At 45.3% G+C, this 21,200-nt stretch overlaps 2 protein-coding genes across 17 annotated transcripts in view; one reads left to right on the forward strand and one right to left on the reverse strand.

Annotated features, from left to right (window-relative positions):
• The window catches only part of Hmgs (hydroxymethylglutaryl-CoA synthase), a 130,402-nt gene that overhangs the window by 97,909 nt on the left and 11,293 nt on the right, over positions 1-21,200 (forward strand). For all 7 annotated transcript variants that reach the window (XM_022851429.2, XM_022851427.2, XM_022851424.2 and 4 more), the window contains 3 exons: positions 11,697-11,922; positions 17,821-18,008; positions 20,036-20,219. In XM_022851429.2, the coding sequence (XP_022707164.1) occupies positions 11,697-11,922; positions 17,821-18,008; positions 20,036-20,219 (598 nt within the window). The remainder of the gene's footprint in view (positions 1-11,696; positions 11,923-17,820; positions 18,009-20,035; positions 20,220-21,200) is intronic.
• The window catches only part of LOC111270940 (uncharacterized), a 39,106-nt gene that overhangs the window by 15,959 nt on the left and 1,947 nt on the right, over positions 1-21,200 (reverse strand). For 4 of the 10 annotated variants that reach the window (XR_015315124.1, XR_015315123.1, XM_086972704.1 and 1 more), the window contains exon 1: positions 6,835-6,957. The exons of 3 other annotated variants lie outside the window; for them this stretch is intronic. The gene's annotated coding sequence lies outside the window, so the exon portion shown is untranslated. Of the gene's footprint in view, positions 1-3,675; positions 5,999-6,834; positions 6,958-11,932; positions 12,193-21,200 lie in introns of those variants that run through there. 3 more of the 10 variants (XM_086972705.1, XM_086972702.1, XR_015315125.1) reach the window with 2 other exon arrangements.

Raw genomic sequence — 21,200 nt, forward strand, 5'->3', positions numbered from 1 at the left:
CGGATTCGACCAACTAGTTGAGGCCTGACGAGTCGAAACGGTGACGGACGGGCTTCTTTGACTGGATTGAGGCTTTGTACGCGTGCTAGGAAATTGTACGTATGGCAGTGACTTAGTGACAAACCGTCACAGTTGACTTTAAAAAAAATCGCCTTTGTTGTCCCCTTTGTTCACCTGCGCGTTGCGAATAATCTGGTCGTCGTTACAGGATTTCACGCACGTTCTGTTTCCTTCGTGACGTATGATTTCTCTAGGCGACAGATAAGGCGGGTGTCAATTTGAGACCTGCCCCGTTGTTGTTTCTACCACGGGCCCGTTGCACACCCTATATATTTAGCAATACACACAAGTGCACACCATTCCACAGCGCCACACACATTAATCTAGCCTGCTGCCTTTTGCTGTGGCCGATGGGGAAAATAAGTAGTCAGCGACGTACACACAGCGAACGGAGACGTACATTGTTAAAGATTGCCATCTGTAAAAGCTGCAAAGCTACTGCAGTTTAGCAGAAACGGCCACAATGGTACAAGGATTGTCGCTCCAAATTGAAGGGTAAAATAGGAGATGGAATGGGCATCTTCGTCCAAGTGAGTTTGGCTTAGTACTATGCCCATAGTTTACTGCTGCTACTGGTTTTGCTGCCGAACTGAAGCGAGATACGCCGCTTTGCCCACCCGATCCTGGTGGAGGGGAACTGAGCACAGTTCCTGGCAATTGCGAAATGTCTATGGAAGAGGACCGCCGAAGAATAGCGAGAGCCAAGTTGAGTGGAAAATTGCACGACGGCACTAGCAATTGCAGAGGAGAGTTGTGTAGAGGCAGTAAGCAGCAGCAATAACAGATGGTTTATTTATTTGCACTTCGTTGGTGTAAGGCGGGTTTGCCTTTAGAAAGGAAAAAGCAACAAAGAAGAGGACTTCTAGGCTACGTGAGGTAACGTCTTTACCGTCGTCGCTAGAGAAGAAGAGGCCTTTGTCCATCGTAATCTCTCCAAACCACCCGCTCTATTTTCAGCTCATCTGAACGTAGACTTGGGGAGTCGACTGGGTCCGACCGATTGAGGTCAAAGCGGAAACTCCGTTTTGTCCTACCATTGCTACTATTGTATTTATTACTCGTATACTACCTATAAATGGACAACTGACAACTGGTCAGCTCTTTTTACGCAAAATCTGTGTTACAAAGCGATCCGTGGATAATTCTTGTATGTCCAAGAATATTGCTTTTTCACACCTACTAAGTGCACCTCTCTACAATTCTCGACTGGCTCGTCGTTTTAGACAGTGACGAAAACAAGCAGGTCTTGCTACATTATTGTACGAGTGTTTTTGTATCATAAATAGGAGCGAATGCGCTACAGGCCACCTTGTCGTGTATCATAAACCCACATGCCAGGGTCGATTAATCGGCCGATTGGCGACTTCCTGAAAGTGAAAGAACGCAAACGCGATTTGTTGAGGCAGAGATGGAAAAAATTCTATGTCAATCATAAAAGCGACGAAATTGACGTAAAACGCTTCAACACACGCTGGCTGCATGAGAGAAAAACATGTCGCTCGAATCAGCCGACACCTAACGCCTGAGTTGGAGCGTCGAAGTTGCTAGCTTGGCACTAATATATCGACATACCGTACGAGGATACTGCTGGGAGATTACAGGAGTGGCAAAAATTGTGTTATTATTATTGCATATATTATTGCAAGAACATGTGCAGCGATAAAGTGTTGGACTGGCAGCACAGGAACCATCCCAAAAGCGGCGCAGTGGGGTACCACCCTTAGACCTTACTCTCTCCTTGCCGGTTAGAGGTTTCGAGAATTCGGCTTCAGCCTTTAACATTAAGGAAGGATGATATCCTGTTAAGGGTCCGCGTGGCAGCAAGTTACCTGTCGGAGCGCAGGGAACCATTATTGTGCCGGTTGATGAGGGAGTTTTGGCTGCTGCTGCTGCTTTTGCTTTGCTGTTCAATTCAATGGGCCACACCCTCAGATGGGGTCTTCTTTAGATGATCCCCTTCTTCAGATGGGATCGAGCAGTGGCGATAGTGACCATGGCGGTGCGTATTTTCACCCCACTCTGACTGAATGCTACCGTCGGCCTAAGCTCAGCCTTTGATATTTTCAGCTATACAAACGTCGGCTGGTCGTGTATAGAGGCATCGGCCTCTAAGCCACACCGAGTCTTCGTTTTTTCATCGCGCTTCCCACTTCAATGTGCGCCCATCCCGGTATAGCATAGGAAGCTACTGTAGGATTAATAAAAATATCGCAAGTACCACAACCACGCCTATGATGCTGACGGTCGTAGCGACGAAAACGAACGACCGAGATCAGAGGATGTCAATAACGGCCCTTTACGGTCATACGTCTACTGGCCGCCCACACATGAAGGGCCCATTACATGGTGGTCGTGAGGGTGATTGCCGTTATAGTCGAACGTTTTTCAGGCGATCGCATACAAGTTGACAGAGAAAGTACAGACTGCGGTAATTTACACGAAGTGGGGAGCGTCTGCTGATCAGACAGGACCAACACTGAATAGGACAGCGACACCGCAGTCCTATCGGCTGTCGTAACAATTCTACACCTGCAAATGACACACGCGGGGGAGCAAGCATTGACCGAGGCTTCATCTGACATCCACAGCTAAATTATTGTTGGCGATCATATACTAATAATAGCTATCTATAACTATAACAAAGAAGCGTAAATAACAGTAACGATAATAACATAGTAAATTTCGGTAATACTCACAGATAACTTCTCCTCATGAGTCTCAATGATCTAGCCAGCGTTAATAGGTGTAAAGGTTTTATTATTTAAAGATGACCTGATGATGTTCATTGTCTAAGCTACGGAATAAACTCCCATCTTAGTCCACCTCAATGTTGTCTCAGTGTTTCTAAATAATGCCCTTTTCAGAACTTGGATTTGAGCATAGGTGACAGAGCAATGTCCATTACTGTAGTTACAAGCTTCACTTATCTAAGTTTAAATTAGGAAACTGTACATTTTGTTGCCGTACAGATTTTCAAGTAGTGGCTTTCTTTGGCTTAGTTCCAATTCTTCTTAGGTAATTTGTTTGCCAATGTGGTGAGACGTTTTGTGTTTGAGACAGAAAAGTTGTTTGTTCCTTCAGTATCGGCAAAAGTGGGTGAAAAATTTCTGCCCACTGAAACGTAAATGGAAATTTTTTCCAGAAGTGATCGGAAATCGATGAAAAGATGTCCATGTGAATGCTACGCTTCGCAAAAGTATAATGTTAACGACATTGGCAATAGTCATACTCTCCATCGGTTCCCGTTCTTCTTTACCGGCAAAGTAGCAGATTACATATGAATGTGCGGGCTCACAACAGGACAGCCTTGACGCTAAAACGGTCAGTTTTAAGTTACGAAAATTCAGTTCATAGTGCTCTTTAGGTAGGCAAAGGCCGAGGTCAGACTTGCAGGCAAAATCGAGGCAGGTTTCAGTCACGAGCCCTACCTACCTACCTACCTACCTACCTACCAAACTATTTTGCGTTACTATTAATGGATGGATGGACTAACAAGGTTTTGATTTTTTGTCTTTTCTCAGGTGGGACAACTTTTACTATTGGTATCCTTTATAACCTTTCGTTTCTGGCCTACGTTACTTTTAGCTTTAGCCAAAATTCGCTTCTTGTTCCTACCTTTCTCCCTTTTCTCGTCATGTTTTACGGTTCTCCTGATCTCAATGTCCTTGTTTCATCGTCGTCATCTTATTCCAGGTGTCCACTGGTTTAAATTCTTGTTCTAAATATTCGTTTTCCATTCATTTCTTTGACTCCTGTTTGCCCTCTGTCGGTCGTCAAGCTCCGGTTGACTGTGACAGCCCTTTTGACCCTCCCCGAGTGCCAGCGACGGTGGTTCGGCTGTTTCTCCTGCTGCAGCCCCGGGTTCAATATATACATAGAAAAGCGGGAAGTGCGACTCGCTATTAAGCGAAAAAGGCGATCGCGGAGGCCTGCTGTGCGTTTCAGTAAAGAGGCTTTACAAGATATTGCTGGATGATTTAAAACCGTGAGACAGAGCAGAATAACAGGCTTCCGCTATTGGTGCCATTGACTGCAGCGGCCACGCTCCGTAGTGAAAATGACTACAAATGCCTCTATATTCATGTTCAAAACAACACAGGGTATATATGTGTCCACTATTCAGCTCACTCTTTCCACTAAAGAATGAAATATAATTCAGGTAGGATTCGTACTCTAGAGGTGCTCGTTTTTGAGACGTCATTCATCACAACGTTCGCAATATCACTCATCTGTGCCGCCCTCCTGCGCGGTGCACCGTGGTCTCTCAATGCCTGATCTAAAAGCCTTCGTCGTTAAAAAAGTGGACTCGCAATAGATGTTTCTATTAGCCCTGGCATGAGACGGCACATTTTGGGCAGCGCTAGAATCGTCGAACAGTCTCTTATAAAGAGCCGGAACTACAAGACGCGAGGGACGAGAGGTCCACGTGGAGCAAAGCAGTTCTAAAGAGAGTGCAATACGTTAGTTCTGATGAGCAAGCGTTTCACACTTTCAGTACAATTTGCCTGTCTATGCCGCTGCATAAGCTCTTCAGTTTGCATTTACTGACCCACCTGGCTTTCAGGATGGTGTACGCTGACCGGAGAAATGACAGTCTTTACTGGCAGCAGAAATGAAAGAGATGTGGCTACGCTTCTTCCACCTTTTTTCATTTCTCTGTATCGTATTCGTTTTTTTCCGTTCGCACCCAGTTTATAACACAGTTTTATTTGGTCGGCCCGCAAGCTGACTATTGCACAATAGCGTATTTGCATGCGTCAGCAACCCAGTGGAACAAGCCGACGGTAACAAGAAGAAACGGATATACCTGCACATGGGAGAAAGGTGGGAAAAGAATCTGAAAGTGGGTCGTCTTTCTGACTGCCACAGACCCGCAGCCCCGTCATTGATGCGGCCTTATCGACTTATGGGATTATGTTCCTGTCCCCCTTGCTTTATAAGCGAGTCAAAGCGTACAAAGTTTCATGAGTACTTGGTCTGCGTGCGCACGCAGCTGCGGACTCGGTTTCTGTTTACTGCGGCCTCCACAGCCTTGACTGCTGTCTTGGTGGACGGGCGATAACGGACAAACGGAGTGTGTAGTTGACGCAAAATTGGCCACAACACGTCAGAATGAACTAAAAAAGCAGACCTTTTTGAATTCTGTAAGGGACCTTGCGAACCTGGGGGAAAGGGGCGGTTGAACCACAAGCTGGCTCATCAGAACCAACTACCAATTTTACGGTACGCCGTGCTGGAACCGAAAAATCGGGTCAGCGGACATCGGACAATGTAATACAGGCTCAGTTACGTAGACCGAATACTAAACGATGGACGGTACCGATCGAGTTCGACCAGTATCAGGAGACTTAGACGGTGTAGCAATCCGACCCGTTCTCGGTCACGTTGTTCCTTTTCCTGGCTCGTAAACTTCGATTAGATGATTCTACAGAGCCAAGCTACATTTCGGAGCTGTTTCGGAATAGTATTGCTTCCCTGGACATTACGAATAGGACAAGATCAGAGGAGCGATCTTTGGTGTAGTTTCGGATACAGCTTGCTGGCTGGCTGGCTGGCCGGCCGGCCGGCCAACCGGCCGACTGGCTGGCAGGGATCTACAACTTCTGTGCTGGATGCGTGTGTAAGATCAGATATACGGCAAATTGATGGAATACGACTCGCAGGAATACAACGAAGACAGACGGAATGAGTAACAGCTGCTTTTACCACTATCGGCTCCGAAGAGCAAGAGGACAATCGCTCTAGCACAGAGAAGCTTACGCTCGTAGTTCGCATACAAATAGATCGGATTCAGCTGAACTGGGGCTACCGGATCTTGATCTTATCGCAGCCGTGACGCACAGTTGAGTAATGCGCCGTTTTTATAGCGTGGGGACAGCCGCGTGGCGACAAAAACCAAAGACAATTCTAAAAATAACATTTAATGTAATTGCTGTCTTGTCGCCATTCCGTTCCAGGGAAACTGGGAAAAGCGAAGAGTGCTGTTCGATGTTACATAGGTGTTATATGTAAAATCTGCACTTAGTTCGTAAGGCGTTCTGTGTAAGTGGTCTGCTGAGCTGGATTGCAGCGGTACGTTCTGTAGAAGCAGCCACGGCTGCTACCGCTGCCATCACGGCTACCAGAGAGGCACAAAGGAACCATTAACTGTAGCCACATCGTCTTTAGTATGGTGGCAGTTTTCGTTTACGGAGCGATTTCCAGTCCAGCGCACGTTCTGTCCAATGTGGCTGAATAGTTATAGCTTCCTAGAGCGTGGGAAGTTTCGAAGAAGAAAGGGTTCACCAGCTGACTGCCTTAAAACCCGCCCCATGGCGGACGCTCTTCATTGACGGAGTAGTCAGCAGAAGTCGCCACAGTGACCGCTACGATTGCAATAGTGTGTGACGTATCCCAATTCCAGCGCGGTACGATATACGATAAAGTCTTTGCTGCAGCATGCTATATAGGTTCTATTCTCTTCTATTGACTCTGTCTCAATTGTTCGACGATCCAACGATCTAAGAGCAGCCAGTAGAAGCGCTGAGCGTTGAACTGCTTCGTGGGTCGAACGGACAGACGTATGGCTGAAGAAGTTATTCGGCGAGGGTTAGTGAAGGGGTCATTCGTGAGGATGGGCGGGCGAATACAACGACGATTAGAGTATCGGCGGAAACTAAAGAGAGGATAGGAGTTACTAAAAGAACATGCTGAGAAAGGTGATTTTTCTATAGTAGACAGATACCAAAACTACAGATAATAGCACACAAAGCCACAGCAGGGAGGTTTAATTACCTGAATTCGTAGTTCGCAGCTGTGGAAACGGCCGCCGTGTCTGTCCCTTAGTAGTGGTCAACGTCGAAGTAATGGTAATGGCAACGGCCGTTCTTGTTGCGGCGCCTGTGGGAGAGACGTGGCCGACTGGTCTTATTGATATGCCAGACAGGCCTTACCGCACATCGTCTCATAGCATCTATCCACTATCCCGCCCATTTGGACCCTCCCTTCATCCCTCTCTCTCTATTATAGGACGTACTGCTGTTGCCACTGCAGTGTCGAAGAGGCGCAGTCCCTGGACAAGCAGGAGAGCAGCTGAGCTAGTCGAAACTTGGCAGAAACTTGTCTGTTCCCTTCTACACACTCAAATGTAGCTCACGTAGAACCCTTCACTCGGAGTAGCATTGAGACTACCCACACTACCGAATCGGTCGCTGACGCTGCCTGATTTGTCGTAAATTTCCATAGCAAAGCAAACAAACCAGTACACATAGATACAAAGATATATGTACATGTAGAGACGAAAGACGCGAAATAAGTCTCGAAAAGTATCGCGGAACAGGAACGTCTGATCGAATGGAGGCGAATGTTGAAGTAGCAGGGGATCGGAGGATGAAGACAGGGAGGCCGATGGCTCTTTTCTCTGGGCCATTTCTCTCCCCCTCTATGCCCTGCTGTATTTGCAGCTGACTGTACTGTAGCCTCCTTTTTTTAGTCCCCTTCACGCATGTGACCCTGTGGGAATAGGAAATTAGTATACATTTACACCAAGATTAATGCTTCTTTTCAGCTTTTTTTTATTGCTTAGGCTGGCCTCGAACCCCCCGAACTTTCTAGCTCGCCTCTAACGGCACCTATCGCTACATCTAACGCTAACATCACTCTCATAGACCCATATTCACTCTGTCTCTCTTTCTGCTAATTCTGCTACTCAGAGTCCTTTCACCCGTGCATCTCCTGCCTTTGGATTCATCTGCGCGCCCTTCAGAACGAATTCAGTGAACAATAAACAGTAGAGTTTTTGATTCACCCATTTATCGCTTGCCTTAACGCCCAGTGCGTACAACTCCTCTCAATCGAATGACAGTGTAAAGCCTGTGTCACGCATCTGCACGACACTGCAGTGCTAGTAAAAGATGCTAGAACGTGGTAGTATACTCTGTTTAGCTGTTTGATTGGCCTATCATCGGTGCATAATACGGTATTCACTGCAAATGTTATTGCAAAAACGGGCATAATCGGCCAGCCGAAGACGGGACAGAACAGAAAAAAATAAGAGCGAACATTGGCTAAGGGGCTGCAGAGCGTTACTATGAGAGTTAGTTGCCTGATTGTTGACATACCCTTGTATCGGACGCCAGTGAAAGTAAATCAGAGTACCCAGTAGCAGCTGTCCTAGCCCGCACCAATGAAACAGCTCTATAATGAAAAAAACAAGGGTTGTTTTTCTTTCCTTTGCATCTACTGACGTTTTGATTTGTGTCCAATCTGATTGTTACGCTAGCGCTCGCCTTATGTTGCTTGCTTTTCTTTTTTCCCTAATTGTATGACTCGGTAAGTTGGTCTGCGGTTTAGCATTTCGTCGTGTCTGAAAGACGGGAAAGCGAGAAAAAACAGAGAACAGAATACAATCGACGAAACAGAAAGACTAAGATAAGAACGCACGGAAGAAAAATGAAAAAAATAAAGAAAGTGGAAATGCCAGTAGTAAATTGAGAGTAATTACATTTGAGTGTATCTCCAGTGGCAACAGAAGCAGCATTAGTAATACCAGGCATAGGTTCGACCGCCGCGACGCCACAGGCAATCTAATTTTAATAGCGGCAATCTCTGTGCAAGGAATAGGCGGATCGGCGCATTCGCCGTTGTTTATCTCTGGCTCTGTTTCTTCAAGTCGTGTTATGAGTTAGGCCGCAGTTCATGTTTGTGGCCTGATGGCCGGCTGCGCAAGCTGCTTCGGCACGCTGGCCTTTTTCCAATACGATAATTATCATGGTATAAACAGCAGAATTAGTGGTAATAGTCAGCAGTCGATTGTTGACTTTTTGCAATGGAGTGTAGTAATGATACTGGCGGTACACTGTTTCCAACTGCAAATTCTTCTCACGTGTGCCTGTTGAGTCTGTTTACAGATATTAACTATAATCGCTGTCGTATTGCAATCTTTAGTGATTGCATCAACCAGCACACGTGCCAATACACGTCATGGTTTTGATATCGTCATGCGTGTGCGCTGCTGTGGGCTTCATTGTCGGCGCTGGCTTGGCATTTCCTCAATGAGCCGCTGCTGCCCCATCTTGTAGCAATTCCTCTTCTTGGGGTTGTCGTCTTATTTCTACCCCACTGCTGTTTCGGAACTCATGTCCTGACCGTTTCTTACTTTTTCTGCTTTTTCGCCAATCTTTCGCCCTAGTCCACGTTACACTAATCTGATGGGTCTAACCAACGACGTCAAGACGGCTAACGACGACCTAGTGTCTGTCGATTCTGCGACCTTTAAACCTCGGTTCGCTATCTAGCTGCATTTTTATCTGCAAGCCGTCGCCTGCTTTTCTCATGCCTCACTGTTTTCCCCTCGACCTTCTCTGCGCTTGCTCATAGCAGTCGCTGCGAAAGGCGGTTTTATCTCCGCTTGTTAACTGTCCTTTGGCTGGTTTGGTGGGAACAAATTCGCGTGTGAGCAACGCGTATTTTGCCCTTTGGAAATCTCAAGTTCATTGGCCAGCCTGCCCGCTTATCTGGTCTTCCGCCTGCGCCTTGCAAATGGTAGTAAAGTCGATGGAAATTCGTTGTCGCGTTCGTTGCGCTTGTCCCTTCCAGCACGAGTTGTGCACGTCTCCGGCCCTGCTACAGCCGACTCAGCAGCTGCCACTGCTGTTGTTACTGCTGTTGACGTCACACCCTCGTATAGCCTTCTCTACGCAGCTTACCACGAGGCAGACAAACGCATTAGGTGCGGGGACAATTGTGCTGGCATAACAAGCTGGCAGTTGCTCTCCAGCTCCAGCAGTTACTTACCTCACAGCAAGCTCATTGCGCGAAGCGTTGGAATGGGGAGCACGGTACAGTTTGACACAATGCAAGACTCTTATAGCAAGCAGCTTTCCGCCTACGGAAAAGTGACCGCGAAAGTTGGCTGTAAGCCTGCAAGAAAACTAATGAACCACTACGCGGGAGATATCCGAGACACTGATATCTGTCTCCTCTGTTTATGGCTTGCTAAGCTGCTTTTTGGTCGTCGATGTATTTTGTAAAGAAGTTAACTTTATGGCGGTATCTGAAGACCCCGGGCTGCTGCTGGATGACCATGGGTAGAAAATAAATTGTGGCGCTAATGTAGCAGTGTTGCGCAGGGAAAATTGGAGAGTCGGAAATCTCCGTTCAAGGCACAATAACGAGCTGGGTCGCGGCGAGGTGACCCATTCACCTGTTGTTGGTTTTCTGCTTCCCATCAAGCTCACAAGGGCGACAAGTAGCAGTTTGAAACTGAATATCGCTAATTAGTTCAAACCAATGCTTTTGCTTACGGACTTAGCGAATGCGAAAAGTACTATTTCACAGCCTGCAATCAATTTATTAGAAAGGACAAATTTGGGTTCTGGAAAATAGGTTATCGTAGAACTTCATTTTCATCCAATAACAGCGTCAATTATCTTTATATTTATATTTCATCTAAAGGGATTCAGCTGAGTTTTGCTACACTTCAATAAGGATGCGAACATACACACAAGGTTATCCAGCGATATACAGCCATAGATATCCGAGAACGAATAGACACTATTGAGATGATCATTAGTATCATAAACGTTCCTAGAAAAACCCATTGTCTCTTGATTATTTTGTTCCAATATCGAAATTCGCTAACTCCTTTGAAAGTGACATTTAGCAGGATATTAAGCTCTGTTACTACCAAAAAACAATAAGTTTATCAGCTGAATTTTTTTTCTTGTTCAGAAACCCAAAAAATACCATCAGTTGGTATAGTGTCTAATGTACCGAATACCTATTCTAGATACTGTTCCTTTTCTTAGTGGTGTGAAATGTGGCCACCGGTAAGGCCTCGCTCACACTTACAAACACTTTATTAGAACGCCAACGAACGAATTAGTTTTTACGATGTTTGATCTTGTCCAATATAGACGAACAATAAGCAAATATTTTTTTGGGGAATTCAGGGGGGGGCGATAAAAACTAGGCGTTCTTAATAAGAGTCGTAGTGGACCATTGTCATCTTATATGCATGCGATATCTACGACAACGACGATGATGATGATAATGATTTATGCGTATGTGTGTGTCCCTGAATATTTTGAATCATATTAACATGTTCATCACAGTGTAAAGTGACACTGTAGTTAGCTAGTAACAAATCTGGCCTGTCTCAGCAACGTACGTGGGTGCGCTGTATCTTTCTAGCCTCTTCCCATGTCTTTGAGCACTTGCGTACTCTATACGGTATTCTTATACCAAATGGTATATAACTATTATAGCAAATCAGCATAGGGTTGAGCGGCGAATCAATCAATGAAGGGCGCGGACGGTGTCGGCGTGAATTTCAATCTGAGAACAAAATGAGAAATAAAATAGCTAACGATAGCTAGCATTACGGTTACGTTTAGTAAACTATTAACATACTATGCTCACAACCGTAAAGTAAATCTCACATTTTATTAAAAATACTCATCTTCGGACTGCTCGCCGTACTCGCCCGCTAGCGTTCGAAGAAAATAGTTGATGGCAATATGCTCCAACGGTGCGAGGTGGCAGGCAATAACAAATGCCGGTTAGATACGATAGCCTAGACTAACCTGCAACATTGAGGCGCATTGTTGTGCAACATCGGGCTCTTAGTATTCTGTTCGCTTTTATCGTTATTTCAGGGCAAATATACGGTGGGTCTTGGGCAAAGCAAGATGGGCTTCTGCAATGATCGTGAGGACATTCACTCGCTATGCCTGACCGTCGTGTCGAGGCTTCTTGAACGCACCGGCGTCGCTGCCTCACAGATCGGCCGATTGGAGGTCGGCACCGAAACCCTTGTCGATAAATCTAAATCAGTCAAGACCGTACTCATGCAACTCTTCGGAGACAACACCGACGTAGAGGGTGAGTAAATACTAACACAGAAGTCACTTTGTTTTGTAAAACAAGTCGTGTTGTCCATGTTCCGTTAAAAGATATCCGCATATGTTTGAGTAATGGTCAAGCTATCCTATGCAAAAGAGCATATTTCTGACGATTGCGTGTCTCAGAAGTACCTTCAATTCAATAACAGAGCGAGCGTTAATATAACAGCAGTATAATACAATGATAGTCGTTTCCATATGGAAGTCCTTCTTGCGCCATCTCGATCCAGGTAACAGAGATTACTTTTATCTGAAATAATTAATTGAGAAAAACAGTAAGAATGCCGTAACGTCTATTTCGTATGCCTCCTTCTTTACAAAGCAAACTGAATAAGAACCAGCTCAGTGGTGATGGTTGGCAGGGGGGTAGTTCTTTGATCGTCGAACCTACTTGCTGCTAGGAGAGGAAAAATGATATATCGAACGGACCGTTCCCAGCAAAGTCGTTCGGCAGGTGTAGCCGAAGTCTGGAGATGAATTCGAATGTCTATTGTACCTCTGCTGCTACGCAAATCCGAGTATTTTCACCGCAATTCTTGTAAGCATCAACCCCATGAAACTACTCTTTAAAGGCTTTCTTCATCTTTACAAAGCGTAGCCGCCTCATCTACCGAGAGGAACGGCATATCATTCCGTTCCAGCGAGATGATAAGATCGAAACGTTACCAGAACGAGAAAGAACAACGCAGCGAAAAGAAAGACTGCTAAATAAATGACTCCCCTGTTTTTGTTAGCAGCGTGACCTTCATCATTGAAATAGCGGCATACGCTACTGTCTTCAGTTGGCTACTCTGCTGACCAATGAACGAACGAAGCCGCGCGTCGCAATTCCTATCCAAGGCGCTTCGGCAGCTTCTATCAGTAGCTTATCACCCCGTCTCTGGAAGCCCGCGCGTGGAAAGCCTCGAAGCTCTCTGTACTCTGGGGACCTCTCGAAATATCCAACGTTTCCAGCCAGATGATACTAAAAAAACAAACTAAATTAATTCTTCAAAGGCAAACTGGAACAGTCGCTACTGGATTGTTAACACTCTTCGTCTTTTCTTTAACCGCGTGAAAACGAATTGACTGTATTGTCGGAATGAATTGGCCGAGTCTCTAATCAGCTGTGAGGAAGGCGATGCGACGATGATGACCACGGTTTTATGATCCTCCTTCTCGCTGCCTCATTGGCATCCTCCCTTGAGCTTGTTTATCGTAGGCCTCCAAGCTTTGATAGACTGCTGATACTAGCCTGACTCACTTGACGGTGGTTGCGGCCGCAGTGGAGGCCAAAGCGCCTGGTAAGTATAGCCGAGTTCCTGTTCAGTCGAGACTGAACTGTTTGGAAGTGGCGAACGAAGAGCAGCAGTAAAAAGAAGACAAAACAGTAAAGGAAGACTGTGAGATAGGCAGGACATATGTGGTCAATACGGAAGGGAAGTAGAAGGACTCTTCTGTCCAAAGACAGCTGGCTTCGACTACGATCGACTTTCCCACTTGACCCTCACATCCTACTCTGTCTAGCGTACCCGAAGCAGGCGCCTGGCCCCTGACGTTTATCCGTATAGCCAAGCTGTCTGTCAGCGGATTGTCATAAAACGCCAACCACCTTTTCCGCAAATTTGCCCTCATTGACTATGGGGTATTTCTTCGCGTTCTCGCTGGAGGCTTCGGCGCATACAAGTATTCTCTATACACAACCGAATTCGCTCGGTGGCATACGGAAGAGGCTGCAAATTCAAGAACCGCTGCGCTGCTACTCTCCGGTTCAGCATGAGGCGCGGTCGTTTACGTACTATAAACAAATGCATATAATTAAACAGGTACTTTTATCAGCGCTTTTTGACGTTGCTGTTTTACTAATTTCGAGGCAAACTTCATGCGCCGAGAATATAGTTGCCTTCATGCTACCTATTTTCTTACGGCGAGTGGGCAAAGAGAGGAATAGGTCCGCGGGTAGGATTCTACTTATATTTAGCGAGCTGGTTACGTTGTACGAACATTGGCTCCACCATTCCGCGTTCAGATTAGTCCAGTCGAAGTCGGTCATTTTCTGCTTAGGACCAGCCTCTTCTCTTCTGTAGTCTTTGGTTGCGACGTCTGTTCCCGTTGGTGATATTCAGACCACACACATGGTATTAGCAATGTTACATAGCTAGCGTCTAACGCTATCCAACCGCTATGGGTCGATATAAAAGTTTTACGACGACGCCGGCGTTGGCGGAAGAAGTTTCAATATAGCACTAACGTCCGCCTGCGCCACCGTCACGAAACGCAAGGAGAGTAACACGCGTCGTGGCGTACATTAGCGTTTGGCTTTCTTCTGGCCGAAATGCATTTTGGGACCCGAGTCCACCGGCACAGATCTTCGCCACTCGATTTCCCGAGAAGCGAGTGCCAATAAATAGGTGCAAAGACAGTGAATATAGGCGACCGGTAGGGAAAGTAGTCGTAGTAGTTATGCTTCTCCTTTTATTTTTTCGTTTGTTCGTGCTTTATATCGTGGCCAAAGTTCCATCAAATTGGCTTCGGCATTGGAACGGCTAGAAGTTGGCGTTGTCGTTGATGCGGAACAGACTGCGGTAAATCTGTCGGTGAGCTTCTGAACGAATATGCCATTTCAGCAGTGGACTTCAGAGGTTCCAGGACTATGCGTTTTGACGCAAGCTACTACAAACACCTAATACGTGTAACGAGTTGGTAGCTCAGCTGTGCCGGCAAAAACAGTCAGCTTTGCATGAACACTCTTCAGTGTCCTTCTGCGCAAACAGACAGGAAGGCATGATATAATCGCTGAGCAACTTTGTTGTAGATGCTATTTTCATTTAGTTATTTTATAAAATATCAATTGAATAAACTTAGGACACAGGTTAGACGGAACAGGATTTCAATGTAAGAGGCAAAGAGGAACGGGTATATTCTAATGATGATTATGCAAATCATACTGTCAGCACTTTATATCACTGACTTTGGACTACATTCTGGCTTCGTATACATATAATCAATGATGAGAAGAAACGTCTTCCTAGACCTAACTTTCAGGTTATTCATAAAGGAGTTTAGCGGAGGACAGCATCTTTAAGCTCGAGTTCCTGTCAGATACCTCTGAACGGTCAATTTACCGCATTACCTTCGCCATCACGTAAATAATATACTGACCATACTTTCTTTTTTCATGCATACCTGAAAACAACCGCCATAAAATTAAACACCAGTATCTCGGTAGTGATCATAACCAATGTATAGGCATTGTCTTATGGCTGGGTCGCTTAACATCAGCCACCATCCAATCGACTGATGCCATAGCTATTAATTTCCAAAGCTGTCTGGAGATGGGAACTCCTGTAAGAATACCAGCCGTGTGCACTATTAATGAGGCGACAAGTCTTTCAGGTCCTTCGTCTGCTGCTACGCTGCTGCAGTAATAGCCAGCTGGGTTTTTGACCATAAATCCACTGCAATTCACGATTGGTTGTTCTTCGAGACCAAAAAAAATCAGGCTTGATGTCTGAAGAGGAGTCTTGATGTCTGAAGAGGAGGATCAACTGGCACTGTCCTTATGGCGTAGCGCCAAGACCACTTGTACAAACCGCACAGAAGAAAATGAGATTTGACCAATCTGATGCGTGGCATCAGTTAAAAGTTTGAACTCTTTTCAGAGATGAACGTTCTACTACTAGCGTTTATTTTAGCATTTGAAAGGGAATATACTCCGTGTGTGTGTGTGTGTGTGTGTGTGTGTTTGCGTTCACGTTTGAGATAAACAAATTTTGAGATCTACCTCTGTGTATATCTGTGTAACGTCTTGTAACGGTTCTATGTCAAAGCCGAAAGTGTACGTCGGCAGTAGGATTATCCCACTTGAGTATTTACTGAACCGGTCGTCAAGTTTCGCTCCCACATGCGTTGCCTGCCGTTCCTCGAACATCATTTGGTGTCTACGAGCACAGACTGGCGGAAACTTTGACGGTCGATGACTTTAAGAAATATCGATAGTAGCGGGGGCTGAAGGAGAGACAAAGTAGGCGATTCAAGTAAACTAGCAGAGAGCAAAACGGTCAAAACAACTTCACGTTCATTCACAGACCTTAAGGGCTCGCAGGGGCAGCGAATGTGCGGGTGGGCGTACCAGTAGAAAAGGCCGATATCCCCGGGCCTACAGGATTGCACGCGGTGTAACGCGGTGGCAATAATACTAACTCTGACAGGCACATTGCGCTCTGTCCAGCAAAATCAGGATTACAAGAAAGCTAAAGGCACGGCTAGTGAACGTACAGTGCAAACAATGCTCGCTTTGACCAACATCACATCCTTCGATCGACATCGTCTGCCACGCACGGCGGCGGCTGCAGCACTAGTGGCAAACTCGATGGGGATAGCATGGTAGCCACAAATAACGTTCAGTATGATACATAGTGCGATGACGGACTGATTTGCTGCTCCGCTTAAAGGAATAACAAGGCGAAGAAGGTTTGTAGGCGTGCAATTTCTCTTTGACAGCTCGACTTAGGTGTCGGCAGTTAGCCGGGTCTCCGTAGTACCTAAACCCAGCCTTCCATATAATTTCGACAATCGACATCCCCAAAGCCAGTGTTTGGACAGCGATAGGCCGCCTTGCTTTTGTTCTTTATACAGCAATATCGCCGCTAGTCTATCGATGATCTCCCACTTCGTCAACGCTGCTTCTCGTTTCGTGTCGACTAACTAAGCAACCGTCGTCTTGGGTCCCATACGAAGCGACAAGTTCGGATTAGAAGAGAATTACCACAAGGAAAATATGGGACAAAGTAAATGCCACAGGGTGCATGCTGAACTTCCTATGTTCCACATGGCACATTGGTATTCAATGGCATAACACGTGCGTTTTAGATAACAAAAATGGAAAATGGAAGTAATTGATTAGTGTGGTTTATGGTTCCGTCATTTTTTTGAGGTACGAAGCAGCTGATACTATAATAGAGCAAGTTATAGAAGATACAAAGAGGCAAAATGTTAGATGCATCGTCTATGCAATGACTCCTAGAACGTGGCGCTTTCTTGCCCTGTTGATGGTGGCTATTTGTTTTCTGTTCGTTATGCCTTTTTAAAAGTTAGTCCGGCCTATGGAAGGAAATCAACAAACAAATCCTTTTCTTTATTAGTAAAAAAAAACTAATTTAAATCCACGTGGGATTAATACGTTTACGTAGCAACCTGAAACTGACATACATGATGTACTGGACACCATGAATTTTTGTACGTTCGTGACAAAAAAACCCTTCGGAGCAACTAGTTGCTTTAGTTACATAATAATTAAAGCTAAATAAATTCATATGATCACAGCAGTTGAAAGCCCCTCCTATCCAGGGTTAGACGAACCCTCTAAAGCACACCTTTCCGTATCAACCAGTTCTAATGAAAAAGGCAAACACGGAAAAGCACTCCAGCAGACAGCTTGCTGGTCCCCACATAGCAACATTTATGACAAAGTAGGGTGTACGATTGAAAAAATGATTAAAGAAAGCGTGTAACTTACATAGCTTACTCTAGCGAATTTATCTCGAACTCAGAACCAAACAGCCAAACATTACCCAACACCCAGAACCAAACATTATAAATCCGTGCATTTGCAGCAGGGCTCGTTTAGCACAAATGTTTTACCGTGGATTCTTGTACGATCTTATTTAAATTATAGAATATATCATAGTAATTGAGTACTGAACGTTGCTAATATCTCATACTAGCGAACAAATTTGAGTACTGGCCCTAGTGCCTTCCAATGGCAGTGTCTTTTTATTAATAGCTCTTAATAGTCTCTCTTAGCTTGAATGAAGGTAAGAGCTTATTTGGATGACTTCCTTGTTTATATACTCAACTCTTTCTTTTTCTTTAAAAATGCACGTTACTTTATCGACAGGTATTGATACGACAAACGCATGCTACGGCGGAACCCAGGCGTTGTTAAACGCAGCGGCCTGGGTCGAATCGTCCGCGTGGGACGGTCGCTGGGCGCTTGTTGTGGCGGCGGACATCGCCATTTACGCAACGGGACCCGCTCGGCCCACGGGAGGTGCCGGAGCCGTCGCAATGCTTGTTAAACCCAAGGTACGTATGTAACAAAGATGGCCTCAACAACCCAAGAGATGTGTTGAACGACTAATAATGGCTAGAGTATCATGTTTTTTGGAATCCAACAAACTCCCTATCTTGTTGGACTTAACATGTCGTTATATATTTGTGTTGTATATACACGTATGTTAATTGTGCGATAGCTATATCGCATGATGATTAAAGGCCATTAAGTGTATGCATACATAAACACGCGGGTGGCTTACAAGTGTTCGTGAATGGCTTCGTGTCCACAGTCTCGTGTTATCAAAAAGGAGTTTTGGAAGTACTTTGATTTGTGTGTATGCTCTGAAGAAAAGACACTCTTACAGGCTTTTTTCCATTTTGGACTATCTAGACTATCTAGATACGCTAGGTCTTTTCTAGGTTAGCGCATTTTATTTGACTTGCCATTTATCTGATTCTTCAAACATACCCGCGGACTCGATTTATAAAGAGATCCGTAGGCATACATATAAGGCATATCACAAAACGCTGTTTGTTAGCGTTCGTGTGCGCGGTCTAGTCAATAAGACGGGTGACTTGTGGCCTTTGTAACAGGCGAAGTTGATGCTTTTCACCTCTTCTATGCCTTTAAGAGAGATTCTGTCGCACCACTTTATCGACGCCCTCACCGTTCTTGTAGCGTGACAAATGGACAGCGGCTTTCCGTCCACCGCCTAAATGGGTCAACGCTTGGAAGATCATTTGGGCTCAGCCATTGCAATGGCAGATACTATTTTAGTAGAACCTTGCTCCTGATCGTATTTAATTCTTGTTGGAGTTTCATAAAACTTCAACGTTTAATCACGAGAACGTTCCAGCTTCGTTATATCATCAAACGATTATTGAATTTTCCCCCGTCAACTGTTTTACTCATACTTCACCTTCTTGCCTTGCGAACACTTACGTTAGCTTGAACATAGACCATATTCTTGACAGCTTCGGCCTATCCTTTCTTCATGTACAAAATTTCCCCCCTAATGGTTTTTCGCAAGAAAGCCATTTCCCTCGTCTAATTTATCTATGCACTGCGGCGCTAAGCGACAGCAGTAATAATGCTGCTACTAAGTTTCACAATGTTCTCCTTCGAATATTGCCCTCTTCTATGGAAGACGCTGAAGTAATGAAGAAAGGTCGAATCTGAACAAGAAGTTGTGAAACGGAACGGAACCTTAGAAGAAACCTTTCTAGCAGGGCAGCAGGCTCTGTTCTTATGTTGGTCTACTCTTACGAAAGCCAGCTATCAACTAAAGAGAGAATGGAATGAGAAGGCTATAATAGACAATCGACGACTCGACGGCCGATAGTGGATCGGGAAATGGGCGTCTCAGACGAGTTTGCTGATTAACATCAATTGGGTGCAAAGGAAACGCCACTAACCAGGGGTAACGGTCAGAGAGACAACGATCAGTGAATTCTTTCTTTTTCGACCTTCGTCCTGTTTCCTCGCTTTGTCGAAGCGTTACCTTTTATTAATGGAATGACAGTCCTGTCAAGCCGTAGAGGTCGCCCGATTCACGCGACGAAAATCCTTACCTCATACCCAGCCAGTTATACTCGGCCACTTTTGAAGTGTCCTCAGGACTGGTTTCTTGCTTTCCAGGCGAGCTGTTACTTGAGCAGGGCTTTCCTAATTCTGCTGATAGGCCTGCAGTTAAAATTGAGGTTAGATTGTGTTAAAAATCTAGGCATTCATGGACATGTCAGAGATATGGCTAACAGATAAAAGAAGGGAAAGCAAATGGATAATGAGTTGATGGTATACGCTAACCGTAGGAGGAGCATCCTAGGCATGTCCGGTACTTACTTAAAATTGAAAAAACGGCTTTAGGATTTGGGGGCGGATGACAAATTGCTTGCGCACCACATGTGACTCGCTAGCTCCGTGATGTGATGTACAGTTCATCACTTTGCAGCTGATGGAACCGGAATCTATTATTAGATCTTCAATCCTTTGAGTATACTTGAAGATTTCAAAACGTCAACTAGTATTATTTGCCATTGTTCTGGTTTGATTTCAGGCCCCTCTGGTGTTGGAGCGTGGGGTCCGTGCCTCACATATGGCTCACGTCTATGACTTTTACAAGCCGGATATGCAATCCGAATACCCAACCGTTGACGGAAAGCTCTCTGTCGAATGTTATTCGCGAGCGCTCGACAAGTGCTATCAGGGATACTGCCGAAAATTTGCGTTGATCAATAAAGGTGAGTACTATATCGACATTTCAGCATAATGAAAAACCGGGTAAGAATTGATGCCATTGTTGTTACGGCTCTTTGAGTAGTTAGTGGTAATGGCTCATGCTGCAGACCCATGCACACATACCTTTATAGAAGCTACAGAACAGAACTTGTAGACAAAGCATTGTATCCTACTTGTGCATGTTTCGCTAAGCGGACACAAACATCCTAAGCAGGATGGTACTACGGAACAGATATAACTTGACAGGCAAGCATAGGAGCTCGGATTGCGTCACATTAGAAAACTGTTGGCAGCGATGTGGCCCTTACGAGGATCTTCCATCTACACGTCTTACCTGTTCGCCTACATTTGATCTAGGCGTTGACGTGCTGTGTCAATGCTCACACTCAGTGTGAATTGGATTACTTCGTAGTAATTAGAATCGATATTTTAATACTTGACCCCATCTATGTGTCTTCACAGAGGCAGCGTGAATTAGTCTCGAATATACGTACGATCCCAGGAGAAACGCAGCGCTTGCGGTTAGGACCGTATGTATGTGTATGCTGCCAGTTGAACGTATTGTTCGTCGAATTGGCTTGGGCCTTTGCCTGCTTTATCGAGACAATTTGTCGTGTTCTTCAAACGTGGTTTTAACGTTACCCTCCTACACGCGTACTAGCATCTACGGCAAGCAGATTCGCCAACAACAGCGGTAACATCTCCGATGCCTTCCGGGCGTGTAGTTGTCCTCGCCACCGATGACCGTTGTCTGGGAGTACAAGTGGTAAAGCATTGTTCGTGCTGTCAACATTAGCAAAAATACGATGAGAAAGGGAACAGCAGTTGCAATACCCTTCGTTACCTCATGCATGAGACAATCGAAGTCAATCTGCCGCTCGGGTGCGTCTGTTCGTCGGAATAAACTTAAGACACGTGATGAACGTCGTCGACTTGCAGCTGGCTAACCCGAAAACGAAACAAGCTCACAAATTTAGATTGGA

Source organism: Varroa jacobsoni, unplaced genomic scaffold (genome assembly GCF_002532875.2).
Source record: "Varroa jacobsoni isolate VJ856 unplaced genomic scaffold, vjacob_1.0 contig00207, whole genome shotgun sequence".
NCBI lineage: Eukaryota > Metazoa > Arthropoda > Arachnida > Mesostigmata > Varroidae > Varroa > Varroa jacobsoni.